This window comes from Hypanus sabinus, chromosome 10, assembly GCF_030144855.1.
Source record: "Hypanus sabinus isolate sHypSab1 chromosome 10, sHypSab1.hap1, whole genome shotgun sequence".
Lineage (NCBI taxonomy): Eukaryota > Metazoa > Chordata > Chondrichthyes > Myliobatiformes > Dasyatidae > Hypanus > Hypanus sabinus.
In genome coordinates this window covers 58,714,661-58,730,484 of record NC_082715.1, presented here as the reverse complement: position 1 = coordinate 58,730,484, position 15,824 = coordinate 58,714,661, and the positions used below count along the sequence as shown (strand labels likewise).

Sequence of the window (15,824 nt, the reverse complement as noted above, 5' to 3'; positions counted from 1 at the left end):
TGACAGCTAGTGACTCCCTACCTATGCAAATTGGCAAGACTGGAGTGTTCTGGTCCTGTCATCAGCCCATCTACAGTTTGAGACCTAAGTGTGTGTGGCAAGTTCTGAGTCATTACTGAAGGTCAAAGCCCAAATGTCGATCAGTAATTTGGAAGTTGAGGCCCAATGGCTGGAGCCTCGAGTCTGTGAATCCATTGGGGGGTGGGGTGGGGGGGTCAAAGGCCCAATCAATGTCTGCAAGTACAAGTCCACTGGAGGCTGGAGTCTGAAGACTGCCTGTCTTGAGACTGGGTATGTGGGTTGTTGGGACGGAGAGAGGAATGGGGCTTGTTTTGTAGCTTATTGTGCCCTGAGTATTGTGGGCGTGCTTTGTTGGTGCCAGAATGTATGATGACACTTACATGCTTAGTCCGACATCTTGGGCTTGTTGGTTGCTAACACAAATGACATATGTCTTTGTATGTTTCAATATATATGTGATAAATAAACCTGATTCTGACATTTGGAATACTTGATTTTTACTGAAATTTTAAGTGTTTATGCAGTCTAAGTTATATAATCATTAATATGAACCCTTAAATTGCTAGTTATGAAAGAAACATTATAACTAAAATGTTTTGCGTAAAATTATTCAGCCTAAACTACTCAAAATTGTTTTGTGAGCTTGCTTTGTCTGTGATACTTCATTTGTTTTTCATTGTTTCAGATGAAGTCTAAGCCAAGAAGAGTAAAAGCAACTTACAACTGTAGTGCAGATAATCCTGATGAGCTCACTTTCTCAGAGGGTGAGATTATTGTTGTTGATGGTGAGGAAGATCCAGAGTGGTGGGTAAGTGGTGTAGATAATTGTTAATGTTTCAAGATTGTGTTAAAGAATTAAAATTACTTTCTATCTGTTGCAGACAACAAATCTGATCTAACTTTATATTAAGTACACTTCCATCCAGAATCATATTTTGAGGTAGTTATTTACAGTATAACAATGTTCAGTGAAGCAACGATAACTTCTCCTTCAACTCTCCTCCCATTTTTTGCAAACCCTAGGGTGAGTCAGGGACACTCGCACAAGCCCTAGTTATGCTTGCCTTTTCATCTGCTGTGTAGAACACTTCATGTTCCAAGCCTACACCAGTAATACTCCCCACCTTTTCTCTGCAAAGCTGATGACTGCACTACTTCCTGCTGAGCTCATCAATTTTATCCATACCTCCAACTTCCACCTTGCCCTTAAACTCGCTTGCTCCATCGCCAACACCTCTCTTCCCTTTCTAATTCCCACAACTACCTTGACTACACTTCTTCCCAACCTGTCCCTTGTAAGAATACTATTCCATTCTCTTAGTTTCTCCACCTTTGCTGGATCTGTTCTCAGAATGAGGCTTTCCTTTCCAGGACACCTATCACCTCATGAACCTCTGCATCTAACACATTCTCCATAACTTCCCCATCTCCATTGAGATCCCACCACCAGGCAGATCATTCCCATAACCTAACAACAACTCCCCTTTTAGTTTCCCACAGAAGTCACTCAATCTGCTCATTCTCCCCTCCCCCCCCCCACCACCATCACCACCACTACCACTGATATCTCTCCTGGCATTTAACTCTGCAACACTCCTAAGTGCTACATCTGTCTGTATGACACCTCTCTCACCACCATTTAGAGTCCTAAACAGTCCTTTCAGGTGAAGCGGTGCTTTACCTGGAAGTCTGTCAGTAACATTTAATACATCTGGTGCTCCCAGTGAGGCCTCCTCTACATAAATGAGACCCAACACAGATTGGGGGATCTACTTTGTTGAGTACCTCCTCTCTATCTGCTGCAATAGCCAGGATATCCTGGTGGCCACTCATTTCAATTTCAGTGCCTATTCCCACACTGATATCTGTCCATGGCTGCCTCTACTGCCATGGTGAGGACAATCGCAGGTTGGAGGAGTGACACCTCATATTCTATTTTCGTAGTTTCCAAGCTCAAAGTTTCAATATTTATTTCTCTAGCTTCCAGTAGCTCTTCCCCTCAGTTTTCCTCCCCCCACCCTGCCCACTGACTGCATTTCCCTCATTCCTCTGGTCTCCTCAACCATTCTTTTACCCTTCCCTCACCTGCCTGTCAACTTCCTCTGGTTCCCACTTCCTTCCTTTTATTCCATGGTCTACTGAGTTCTCCTATCAGATTCCTCCTTCAGCTCTCTTCCACCTACCTTCCATTGTTCCCTTTTATCCTCCACTCAGCTGAACTCTCCTATTACTTGTCAGCTTGTACTCCACCCCGTCTACGTGTTTTCATTCTGGCCATTATATTCTTCCTTTCCAGTGCTGAGAAAGGGTTTCATATCCCTCCATAGATGCTGCTTAACTTGCTGAGTTACTTCAGCATTTTGTGTGCATTGCTAATGAAGCAATAAGCTATCAGTTAACTAATTTGAAACAGAAGAATAAAGAGAGCGACTGACATTATAGACCATAAGACATTGGAGCAGAATTAGGCTATTTGGCCTATTGAGTCTGCTCCATGATATGATCGTGGCTGATCCATTTCCCTCTCAACACCATTCTCGTGCTTTCTCCCCATAACCTTTCACACCCCAATTTATCAAGAATTTGTTAACCTCCACTTTAAATAAACTCAGTTACCTGGCCTCCACAGCTGACTGCAGCAGTGAATTCCACAGATTCACCACCCTCTGGCTAAAGAAGTTCCTCATCTCCCTTCTAAATGGTCGTTCTAAATTCTGAAGTTGTGCTCTCTGGTCATAGACTCCCCCACAATGGGAAATATCCTCTCCACATCCACTCTATCTAGATCTTTCAACTTTCAATAGATCTTAGTGAGGTTCTCTCTCATTTTTTAAAATTTCAGCGAGTACAGGCCCAGAGCCATCAAACACACCTCACATGTTAAACCTTTTAGTCCTGGAATCATTTTTCAGGAGTCTCCTTTGAACCCTCTCCAATGTCCTTTCTCAGATAAGGGGCCCTAAACTGCTCACAATACTCCAAGTGAGACCTCGCCAATGCCTTATAAAGCCTCAGCATTAGATCTTTCTGTTTATATTTTTGTCCTCTCGAAATGAATGCTAACATTGCATTTGCCTTCCTCACCACTAACTCAACCTGCAAGTTAAACTTTAAGGAATCCTGCACAGGACTCCGAAGTACCTTTGCGCCTCAATTCCACCATCCAGATCATTGACATATAATGTAAAAGGAGACTGTTGCTACAGAACGCTACTAGTCACTGGCAGCCAATCAGAAAAGGTTCCTTTTATTCCCACTCTTTGCCTACTGTGAATTAGCCGATACTCTATCCATGCTAGCATCATTCCTGTAATACCATGGGCTCTTAACTTGCTAAACTGTCTCATGTGTGGCACCCTGTCAAAGGGCTTTTGAAAATCCAAGTACAGAATATTACGAATTCTCCTTTGTCTATCCTGCTTGTTATTTCCTCAAAGAATTCCAACTGATTTGTCAGGAAAGATTTTCCTTAAGGAAGTTATGCTGATTGTGGCCGATTCTATCATGTGCCTCCAAGTACCCTGAAACCTCATCCTTAACCATTGATGGCGATGTCTTTCCAACCACTGAGGTCAGACTAACTGGCTTATGATTTTCTTTCTTCTGCTTCTCTCCCTTCTTGAAGAGTGCTTGATATTTGCAATTTCACGGTCCTCCGGAACCATTCTCAAATCTAGTGATACTTGAAGGATCCATACTAATGCCTCCACAATATCTTCAGCCACCTTTCAGAACTCTTGGGTGTAGTTCATCTAGTCCAGGTGAATTATCTTCCTTTAGACCTTTCAGCTTCCCAGGCACCTTCTCCCTAGTAATAGTAACTTCATTCACTTATGCCCATTGACTCTCTCGAACTCCAGTATCATTTTCCAGCAATCTGATACAAGTGTCCCCCACTTTACAAAGGTAGAGCGTTCCTATGAAATCTTTCTTAAGCCAAAATGGCGTAAAGCGAAGAACCATTAATTTATATGGGAAAAATTTTCGTAAAAGCAAAAATCTTCTTTGTAATGCGAAAACAGGTTACTAATGTAGGTCTTTTGTAAAAGCAAACATTCATTAAGCAGGGGACAACTGTATCTACACTTGCCTCTTTTACCTTGTACCCCCGCTTTACGAATGTTCGCTTTACACCACCCCCATGCCTACCTGCCTGTCCTTTCGATATAATGTGTATCCTTGGATGTTAAACTCCCAACTACTATAATCTACCTTTAGCCATGATTCAGTGATGCCAATCCCTAAATGCGCTACAAGATGATCTACCTTATTTCGTATCCTGCATGCATTCAAATATAACCCCTTCAATCCTGTATTCATCATCCTTTTCAATTTTGTCCCCATTACACTGCAACTCATTCCTGACTGCAATTTTGCCCTATCATCTGTCTGTTCTTCCTGACAGTCTTATTACATATTACCTCTGCTTGTATACCAACTGTCCAATCCACAGCCTTGTCACTTTTTCTCATCTCCCTGCCAAATCTGTTTAAACCCTTCCCAACAGTTCTAGCAAACCTGCCCACAAGGATATTGGTATTCCTTGGGTTCAGGTGCAGCCCGGCCCTTTTGTACAGGTCCCCAGAAGAGATCCCAATGATCCCAAAATCTGAAACACTGCCCCCTGCACCAGTTCATCAGCCATGCATTCATCTACCAAGTCATTCTATTCTTACTCTCGTTGGCACCTTGTTCAGGCAGCAGACTAGAGATTATTACCCTGGAGCTGCTGCTTTTCAGCTTTCTATCTAGCTCCCTAAATTTGCTGTTCAGGACCTTCTCCCTTTACTTACTCATGTCATTGGTGCCAATATATACCAGGACTTCTGGCTGCACACCTTCCCCTTTTAGACACGATCTGAGACGTCTCTAACCCTGGCACCTGGGAGGCAACATATCATCCATGTATCTCTGTTGTGTCCTCAGAATCTCATGTCTACTCCTCTAACTACAGAATCCCTTTATAATTACTGTAGTCCTCTTCTCCCTCCCCTCCCCCCCCCCCACACTTTCTGAGCCACAGTGCCAGAGACCCAGTTGCTGTGGCTTCCCCGGTAGGTTGTCCTCCCCAACAATTTGCAAAATGGTATACTTAATATTGAGCAGAACAGCCTGAAGGGTACTCTGCACTGGTGGTCAATTTCCTTTCCCTTGTCTGACAGTCACTTAGGGACGTGCCTCCTGCAACTTAGGGTGATGACCACCTCCCTGTAGCTCATATCATCTCCTGAGTTTCCCATATTGACCGAAGGTCATCAAGCTGCAGCCCCAGTTTCTTAACACATTCTCTGAGGAGCTGCACCTAGTGCAGATGTGGTTATCTGGGAGGGTGGATGACTCCCTGAATTCCCACATCTCACACAAAGAACACAACACAGCCCATGGACCCATCCTTACTACTCTAATTTTGAACTAACAGAGGAAGAATTAATAAACATAGAACAGAAATCTATAGCACATTCCAGGCCCTTCAGCCCACAATGTTGTGTGTACCATGTAACCTAATCTAGAAGCTGCCTAGAATCTCCCTACCGTATAGCACTCTAGTTTTCTAAGCTCCATGTACCTACCTAAGGGGCTCTTAAAAGACCTTATTGCATCCGCCTGTACCACCTTCTCTGGCAGTGCATTCCACGCACCCTCCACTCTGGAAAAACTTACCTTCCAAGCACCTTAAAACTAAGCCCCTTCATGTTAGCCATTTCAGCCCTGTGAAAAAGCCTCTGGCTATCCACACGATCAATGCCTCTCATCATCTTATACACCTATATCAGGTCATCTCTCAACCTATTCTAATAAGGCATGCTCTCCATTCCGGGCAACATCCTTGTAAATCTCCTCTGCACTCTCTCTACCTCCTTCCTGAGGTGACCAGAACTGAACATAGTACTTCAAGTGGGATCTGACCAAGATCTTATATAGTTGTAACATTTCCTCACGGCTGTTGAAATCAATGCCACGATCGATGAAGGCCAACACACTATATGCCTTCTTAACAACACTATCAGCCTGCACAGCAGCTATGGACATTGAGCCCAAGATCTCACTGATCCTCCACGCTGCCAAGACTCTTACCATTAATATTATATTCTGTCCTCAAATATGACCTACCGAAATGAACCACTTCACACTCATCAGAAGAAACTTACCAGATACTTACGTCGCCCAAGCCTGATGAGCCAAAACCTCCCCACTCCAACTGGTCCTCCCACACAAAGGCTGTTCTGCTTGTCCCTACCTTATTTTTAATTGCCATTGTTGATGAACTGCAATTAGATTGGGCCACTGGAAAATGCTGAAAGCCCACAAATGCCCCATTTTTTAACCTCACTCACAGACTGAGTAGCCTCCTGTTTCGTTCCTGATTTCACTGGGCCACTGTAAAAATGCTGGAAACCTGTTTATGCTCCTTTTTAAAACCTCACTCACAGACCTTTGTGTAGCCTCCTCTCGTTTCCAATTCGACTGAGCCACCAGTCTACAGTAAATCTATGATAGCCTGGTAAGCTCAGGATATTGGTAGGGATGAAGTGGCAGAAATTCCATGGTTGGTATTCCCATTAATATAAAAACAATTCTAATTCACCTTTTAGAATATTACACAGTATTATAATAAATTTATCTGTGATACAGGTAAGTTTAGAGAGAGATCAGAAGCAGTTTATAGAGCTTGGGAACCAGGAATGCCTATGAGTTAACAGGGAATGCAGGAACTGAGGTCTTGCTGAGTAATGAATAAGATGCTGTTTTCTGAATGGTCTTGTAGTAGATTTTTTAAGTCTTACAACACCTTTTATGAACATAAGGCATTCTAAAGTGTTTTACAGCTGATAAACTATTAATTGAAGTTCGGTCACTAATTGTGGGAAATGCTTGAGCCGATTATTTCATGTTTCCTCTAGCAGTAAAGGGAGAATGACTAGATTCTAATAATATTGGCTGGGGAACAAATATTGGTTAAGACTGCAGAGTTAAATCTTATACTTAAAGTAGAATTTTATTTGCCCACCTTACAGGGAAGACACAAAAGTGTTAATATCTATTCTGTAGGACTGCACCTTATACTGGAGCAGTCTTTGAGTACCATCCTGGGCCGTGGGCTCAGATGTTTGTGTTAGGCTGTTGGGTGGAAATTGAATAACACAACTTCCTAACTCAGAGACCACTGCTGATAACTTCAATTCATCCTCGCTAACTGAGTAAAAGGAACTGGTTAACAATAACAACTAACACGAGGTTAACAAAAAGGGAAGATAGTGAGTGTTTGAGAATGGACATAGGAGATGGTGTCATGGACTCAGTGGGTTCCTTGAGAGTGCAAGATATGATTAAAGGAACCAGACCTAGTGTCTGGGACATAGGAGAATATTAGTGAACTAGAAAAGAAAATGAAGTAAGCAAAAAGAAGAAATTAATCATGATGGCCATTGGAGATAAAGGATGAGGAAGCTGAAGATGTAAAGATAATGTTTCAGGATGGAAAAAGGATGGTGATTTTTGCAGTCTAGGACAGTATTAGAATAGCAAGCTCTTCTAGGATAGTAGAGCCAATAGTATTTCAGAGTCACATGGTATAGAAACAGGTCCAGTGGCCCATCTGCTGCATGCCAATTGAGATGCTCCATCCAAGCTATTCCCATTTGCCAGTGTTTTCATCAATGGGGATAAATAACTTGGTTAGAAAAACCTTTCCAATCCATGTACCTGTCCAACTGTCTTAAATTATTATTGACCCTGTCTCAACCATTTCCTCTAGCAGCTGATTCCATATAGATACCACCATTTGTGTGTGTGTGGGGGGGCGGGGGGCCGGGGAGATGCCTCTCAAGTTCCTCTTAAACTTACCCCTCTCACTTTAAACCTATGTCCTTGAGTCATTGGCAGCTGAACTCTGAGTTTAAAAAAAGATTAAATGCCCCTCATGATTTTATACACCTCTTTATGATCACATCTGTTTCCTAAGCTGTTGAGAAATTGGGTACTAGCCTGCCCACCTCTCCCCATGACTTAGTCCCTCATATCCTGGCAGTATCTTTGTAGATCTTACCTGCACACTTTCGAGCTTACTATCTCTGGCAGCGTGATCAAAGTTGAATGCAAGTGTGTCCTGTACAACCCCACCATAACCTCCCAATTTTTATACTCAGTACCCAGACTCACAAAGACTAGCATGCCAAAAGCATTCTCTACCAGCATGTCTATCTGTGACTCCAATTTCAGTAAACTATGTACTTGCGCTCCAAGATCCCTCAATTCATAATGCTCCCTGGATTTGACTTTCCAAAATGTAACCACTCACACTTACCCAAATTAAGCTCCACTTGTCATTCTTTGGCCTATTTACTCAGCTGAACAAGATTCCCCTGTATTTTTTGAAAATCTTAATTGTCCATTATACTACCTGTTTTAGTATCATGTGCAAACTCACTAACCATGCCTTGTACGTTCTTATTCAAATTGTTGATATAGATAATAAAGAACACTGACTTGAGGCAAACTACCAGTCAAGGGCTTCCAGTCCAAGAAACAACCTTCCACCATCACCCTCTGTTTTCTACTATCAAGCCAATGGTGTGTCAATTTAGTTAGTTCTCCCTAGATTCCATGTGATCTAACCTTCCAGAGCAGCCTAACATGTTGAACTTTATCAAAGGCTTTACTAAGTTCCATCTACCACCCTACTCTCATTAACTTTATCAGTCACCAAATGAAAAGAAAAATTCAGTCAAGTTTGTAAGATGAGATCTTCATTGCATGAAGCCATGCTGATTATCCTAATCAACTCCTGTCTGTCAGATGAACCGTATGTATATATTATCCCTCAGAATCCTTTCCAGTAATTAATTTATCATAGTGCCCAGGTTTTTCTTTGCCACTCTTATTAACTAAAGGCACAATTTTTGGTACCCTCTAATCTACCATTATCTCACCTATTGCTAACGACGATGCAAATGTCTTCTCTAACTTCCCATTGTGTTCTTGGATATACCTGGTCGGGCTCTGGAAATTTGTCAACCTTTTAAGGCAGCAGTACTCCCCTATTGTAATGCGTACTATCCCCAACTTCTCTCTGTTTACTTTTCATAGTTCTAAAGTCTTCATATATTTTGCCATGGTTAAAAATAGTTAGGTATTCATTAAGGACCTTGTCCATCTCTTGCAGCTCCACGTAATGGTATCCCCTTTTATCTTTGAAGGGCCTATTCTCACTCTAATTAATCTTTTTCTATTAATATACTTAAGCTCTAAATTTTCCTTAATCTACTCTGCCTAAGTTATCTCATGCTTTTATTGTCCTATGGATTTCCTCTTTAAGTTCACTTTGTATCCGTTAATACTCCAGGGATTCACTTGATCCCAGCTACCTTTTTCCTGGCCAGGACCCCAATATCCCTCATCATCTAGGGTTTCCCAATTCTGTCAGCCTTACCTTTCACTCTAACAGGAAGACACAGACCTTGAGCTGGCATTGTCTCATTTTTAAAATTTCCCCACTTAGCTGTGGTCCCTTTGCCCCCAAACTAGCTATTCCAAACAGCCCTTTCAACTTTTGATCTCATAACATCGAAATTTGCCTTGCCCTAATTTATAACTGGAGCCTGTGGACCAGTTTTGATCTTTCCCAATACGATTTAAAAACTAATAGTACTATGGTCACTGGTCTCAAAGCACCCTATTGCCCAAGAGTAGGTTGATCTTTGTCCTCTCCCTAGTAGGGCGCTCTATACATTAAATGAGGAAACTTACCTGAACACACATAACAAATTCCACCCCAACTAAGCCCTTAAGACTATAGCTGTCCCGGTCTACATTAAGCAAGTTAAAATACCCTACTATATAATACCTAAATACCCTATTATACTTAACTCTGTACAATATCCACTCAATGCAGAGGAATTTCTTTAGCCAGAGGATGGCGTATCTTTGGGATCTATTGCCACAGCAATAGATGTAATACAACTTTGAGATGTCTGTGGATGCCAAGTAATTGAATATACTTAAATTGGAGTTAATAGGTTCTTGTTTGGTAAGGACAACAAAAGTTATGGGGAGAAGACAGGAGAATGGGGTTGAGGAGGAAAATATATCAGTTGTGATTGACTGGGCAGACAAGATAGCCCAAATGGCATAATTCTGATCTGGCTTATGGTTATGGTCAAATACTTGTTCGCCAAAATAGCATTCACTATTTGGAAGCTTGCAGTAGAATCATCCTTTTCTAATTTCTCAATTCCACCCATGAAGCCTAACCGGATAAGCCTTCAGTATTATCGTCTCTGACTACCGCTGACATGACCTATAATCAAAATGCTACTTGCCCTCTTCTCTTTCCTCCACCTCTAGCCTGCCTAAAGCAACTGTAACCTGGAACATTAAGCTGCTAGGCCCCTCCCTCTCTTAACCAATATTATAACCATGGCTATAATATTGTATTCCAAGTAGTTATCCAAATTCTAAGTTCATCCACTTTAGCTGTCAGATCTCCTGCTCTGAAATAAATACAGTTCAACCCAATAGATTCCCCTAACTCCCTGCCATTCTCCTGGCTGTTGTACCTATTCATTTTGCTATCACTGACTTATGCATCACTTTCCAGCCTCTCATTTGCCTCCCTGGTGCTTGGGATCCAGAGAATGCTTTCTTCAAGGTACTGTTTTGTAACTTCTGTAATTCTCTATATTCACTCTGCAGGACCTCATCTCTTTCTCTATCCATGGCATTTGTGCCACCTTGCACAACTTCTGGTTGCTTATACTCCTGCTTGAGAAAATTCTGTAACTGTGCTGTGACATCCTGGATCCTGGCACCTAGGAGACAACACACCATTCAAGAATCAATTTTGAGGCCACTCTTGCCCGATTTATTGAATTCCATATCAATATAGTGTCACGTATCCTGTGACCGAGTTAAAGAACCAGCAGAAATAGAAAACACTTCGGAGTTTGGTATTGCTATAAACCAATAGTGTTTATTAGTAACTACATAATACAGTACTATGGAATGCAAATATATGAAATAGGTTAGTAATTATCTATACAGAAGTGTGGAAATAGGAACCAAAACCAGGCTCTTTCAAATCTATGGGTAAATGGCTGGACTCTTACGATAGTGAAGTTCATTTCAGTTCAGTTCAGGTCGAGGTAGTTGTTTAAGTAACGTTGGAGAGAGAGAGAGAGAGAGAGAGATGTGATGCCGTTGCCATCGATCTTCCTGTTGTCTTCCGAAGCCCTGTTGTGATCACCGACTATGACCATAATACATACAACCGTTCTTCAGTGGTGGAATTATCACCCAGGCAAGGGAGGACATACAAATAGTTCCCCACCGGTCGCACCTTCTCACACTGTGAGCCACTTATCGATTTCCCCGAATCGATCCTCCAAAAACCCCACCTTCATGTGGGTGCACAAAGCTCATTCAGTGTCCACACTGCATGTCTTGAGGTGTGTCTTCCTGTGTCCCAGCGGACCTGCTTTTTATCTCCACGTGCTGGACTCCAGCTGTCTAACAACTGGCTCCGCCCTGCAGGAACCTTAACAAGCTGGCAACGTGTCCTTGGGGAAAAGATAAATAAGCTGGGAGAAGAAACCATAACATTAAATCTTTCGAGCAGTTTCTATCTCTCTCTCTGTCTCTCATTTGCACCGGACGCCTCACACTCTCTCTTAATAGCAGCACAGTTCATAGGGTCAACTCTGGACCCCATTTCAAACTTGGTTTGCCCATAACAATAGTCCTTTCTGCCTTCTGAACACGCATCCATCACCCACCCCTGAACAGTATTCTAAACAGTATGCTTTTTTCAAGGGGTCTCTGGTCCAACCAAACCCTATTTTTACATCATGGTTGTTTAAATTTTTATCCCTTCAATAAGGAAGCAAGGATAAACCTCTACGTTATCTGTCTGGATGATATCTTCAGCCCATGTATTTTTTTTTATTGAGTTGAAGAAGCTAAAATGATAGATGATTGGAGTTTTTTTGGGGGGTGGGGCAAGAAATGACACTATTACAATTCTTTTGGCATTGGGGTTAAATTATTTGCTATCTGTAATATGTACATTTTGTTCAAGATGCTTGCACAGAAGAGCTTACATAGTAAGTTTTGGTTTAAAACTTGATACAATAAAAACCATTAATCTGCCAGGCCTGGAACATCGATACCAGATCAGTATATTATCTGGAGTTGTTGGATGGTATTCCTGTCGGTACTATAGCACAATTTTAATTTGCTTTAGATGCTATACAGCAATATAATAAATTTTCTCTGTAATATGATTAATCTAAAGGCAGTGCAGGAAACAGGCCTCAGTGAAATTCAAAGGAGGGCAGGAAACAGCCACATTGTGAACCTAAAGAGAGTGAGGGAAACATCATCCAGTGGACCAGATGTTGAACAATTGCAATTTATAAATAATTAGATAGAGGATTATCATTAGTTTACTGTATTATGAAGTTAGAAGATAAATACATTGTAAATTTGATTGCTGCTAAAGTGAAATGGACTTAAAATTTAATGCTCACCTTTATGAATATAAAGAATTTCACTAGTATTTGAGATTACCAATATTATCTTAAGTATATATTCTAATTTACATTGTTTTTCCACATATAATCAGATAATTGTATTAAAAAGTAATGTATGTATTTCTGTAACACCAGTTTCTCAGAATATACTGAAGTGTCTGTTTTTCTGTAGATTGGCCACATTGAAGGAGACCCAAAGCGAAGGGGTGTATTCCCAGTAACATTTGTGCACTTCATTCCTGACTAAGCTCTTTCAGAAGTGGAAAAAAACAATTTGATTATGGTACCATATCCTGATGACAAGGAATGCATCTTTTAGCAGGATAGCCAAATCACTTCTTAGATGGAGGATGTTATAAATATCTAGTTCTGAAATATGTATTCTTGTTGAAGTATTTGCACTTTCAATACAACTGGAGATTCATTTTTATAACACATAGACTTATGTCTGTAAATTCACTATGGTGCAGGTAGGTACTTGGGATGGAAAGAATGCTATTTTTAGATAGCGAGTAGCTCACATCACTAACTTAAATGTTGAAATATGTAGCAGCAACAATGAAGCAAAATTGGAAAACACAGGTAGTGATTAAAATGATATAATTCACAAATCAGGTAATAAATTTAGAAAGCATGCTGTTTTTGTGAACTTCATAATTTCCATAAAGCCTTAAAGCATTACTATAAATCTGAAACAGTAGCTGTTTCCATACTGGTTTTAATTTAAACCTGTAATTTTCTTAAGTATTCATGAACACAGGATTCTAATGATGTAAATATGAATATTTTTCAATATGCAGCTAATGAACAGCAATAATATCCAACATAGTTGTTATTCAAGGGAGAGAAATTAGCGATGGAAATTCAGACATTATTTGGGATCCTTTACGTATTCTGTTGCATCATATAGTTTAACAAAAATTGTGTTTAACTAGTTATATCATTTTAAAAAAAGAAATTCAGTGTTGTACAGGCTTTTTTTTTAAAGTCTGCATAGAATTATTGATTTTTATTAAGGACAAAACTTTTCAAGAAAATAAATTTAAATGTGTAGTGTAAACCATTTCTAGTAACCTTCATCTCAGACATTTCTTGCAGTGGTCTTTCTGGCCTGTTATTGATAATTAGTATTTTAACTTATTAGATGTGTTAATTTTCTTTTTAAAAAGATGCCCTGAATTCCAATGCATAGGAATGCAAAAATGAAAATTATTTTGGACTGGCAATAATATTAACAATTGCAGCCTATCAAATTTAATTAAATATTTCTGTAATCATTATCCAAATGGAGAAATTAACCTTTGTATGTAATACAAATTAATACTGAAGATGTTGACATCATTCAGCTCTATTACTTTCTATGTGTGAGTAAAAGGATCATAAAAATGTCTGGACAGGATAAATATTGCTATCCTATCTCATGTCATTGCCTGTGAGTAATATTTAGAGCCGTAAGACAAAAACTATTTGGGATATGGTGTAAAATGAATACAAATATGACAAACTTGGTATTTGTTGCAGAGCAACACTATATATATTGTAAATGTTAAGTCCTATAATACTTTTACATTTCTTTGCAATGATTGATAATTAGAGCATGTGTAATGTACTGTATATCTCTGTTTTAACATTGGAATTAATTCAGAAATAAAGTTATTAAACCAAAGCCTGCTTCAGAATGCAGGTCTATTTCTCATAATTTGAATGAGACCTAGTTCATTTGCTATTTGAAAAAACAGCATCTGATGAAATACTGTACAAAGTCAAGATCTAAAGTGTTTAAAAATCTAACCACTGTATCAAGTTAAGGCAGCTTTATTTGTTAGCTATCATTTTGTTAATCAGTACATATGCACAAAATCAGTTCATTCCATTAAAGACTGAAATTGAGAGACTTTGTGTTGAATATACCTATTTTACTCATGACGTTTCTTTTAGCTCAGCTAAAGGGAATAACCTCGTATTTTGCACACTAAAGTAAGGCCAGAATATCTATATTTTGAACTTAATGTTAGTGATAAAGATGAAAACTTTTTTCCACATATGACATTGTGTACCTTCGCATTGAGATTAATTTTAAAGAACTAACTCAAGCTTGAAAATAGGAAAACCCTATGTGACTGAGTGTTATGCTTCTGAAGCCCAGTGAATGGTCATCACTGGTGATTGCTGTTTTAAGATTTTTTTCCAAAATATTCATTATCAAATAAGATTATTACATCGTTTCCAATACTTAAGTGCTTAATTTTCTGTAGGTTAAAATATATCATTGAAATGTGTATTATGTTTAATTTTGTTCTGTAAATGCAAAATTGAAGGCTGATATTAATAGTTTGTATGAATTTTTATTGAGTACTCCAAGATGAAATCCAGCAGCTGTTCTGAAATTATATTGGCTGTTCGCTTGTTTTACAGTTTAAGAGTTGAAGAGATTAACTAATTCTTGAACCACGAAATGGATCTCAAGTTCAACATAGCATTTGATTAAAGAATAGTTTCCTTGGATAATTTACTTTAAAAACTATCTGAACTATGATCTTGGTTTAAACAAAGAAAAGCTGGTTATCAAATAGTTCCTTGCATTAATTATTTTACCATCCTGAACAATGGACACATTTCTGAGTGAATTTTCTAACCACAATTCCCCTTCTCTATTAATATTATCCATCAAAGTCTTCACACTTTCCAATGATAAACACACTTCAATCTCCACGGGTTGCTGTCAGGTAGATACAGCACTGTGCAAGAGCCTTCCTCAGGTTTTAAGCAAATCAGAACATCCTGTATGTTTGCCTCCTGCTGTCAGTCTCATTTTAGAATGCCTATTATACCATGTTGGTTCATAAGTTGCCAACGTGATGCCAGAGACAGAACTTTTAAAGATACCTATCCTGCCTTTGCCCATACAGAAGGGGGCTTAGAGCCTGCCATTTGTCTTTACAGTTGGTCATAGTTGTTGACTAGTTTTGTTTTGTGCAGGATGACTTCATGTTATTATCTGCTAGGTTCACTGCAATTAAATTGTTCTAATCTACTGTTCAAACATAATTCAGACAACTTCTAGTTCTGAAGAAAAGTCTGACCTGAAACTCTTACCAGAGATGTTGCTTGACCTGCTATTGTTTTCTAGTATTTTCTGTTTATATTTATAATTCTACTAACACTTTTTGGATTCTTGCTATTATTATCTAATTGTTAATTCTCCTCATTAATTTTGGGATAAATAGAGTTTGTTTTTACAGCTGCAGATCTGTTAACTTGATACAAACTGGATTT

General features: G+C 39.5%; 2 protein-coding genes across 2 annotated transcripts in view; one reads left to right on the top strand and one right to left on the bottom strand.

The window, feature by feature from the left end:
- Positions 1-14,438, top strand: part of asap2a (ArfGAP with SH3 domain, ankyrin repeat and PH domain 2a) — a 247,896-nt gene extending 233,458 nt beyond the window's left edge. Inside the window, exons 27-28 of the mRNA XM_059981912.1 lie at positions 707-829; positions 12,721-14,438. Of these exons, the coding sequence (XP_059837895.1) occupies positions 707-829; positions 12,721-12,795 (198 nt within the window). The 3' untranslated portion in view covers positions 12,796-14,438. The remainder of the gene's footprint in view (positions 1-706; positions 830-12,720) is intronic.
- itgb1bp1 (integrin beta 1 binding protein 1) overlaps positions 9,810-15,824 on the bottom strand; it is a 29,847-nt gene continuing 23,832 nt past the window's right edge. Inside the window, exon 7 of the mRNA XM_059981923.1 lies at positions 9,810-11,576. Within this exon, the coding sequence (XP_059837906.1) occupies positions 11,556-11,576 (21 nt within the window). The 3' untranslated portion in view covers positions 9,810-11,555. The remainder of the gene's footprint in view (positions 11,577-15,824) is intronic.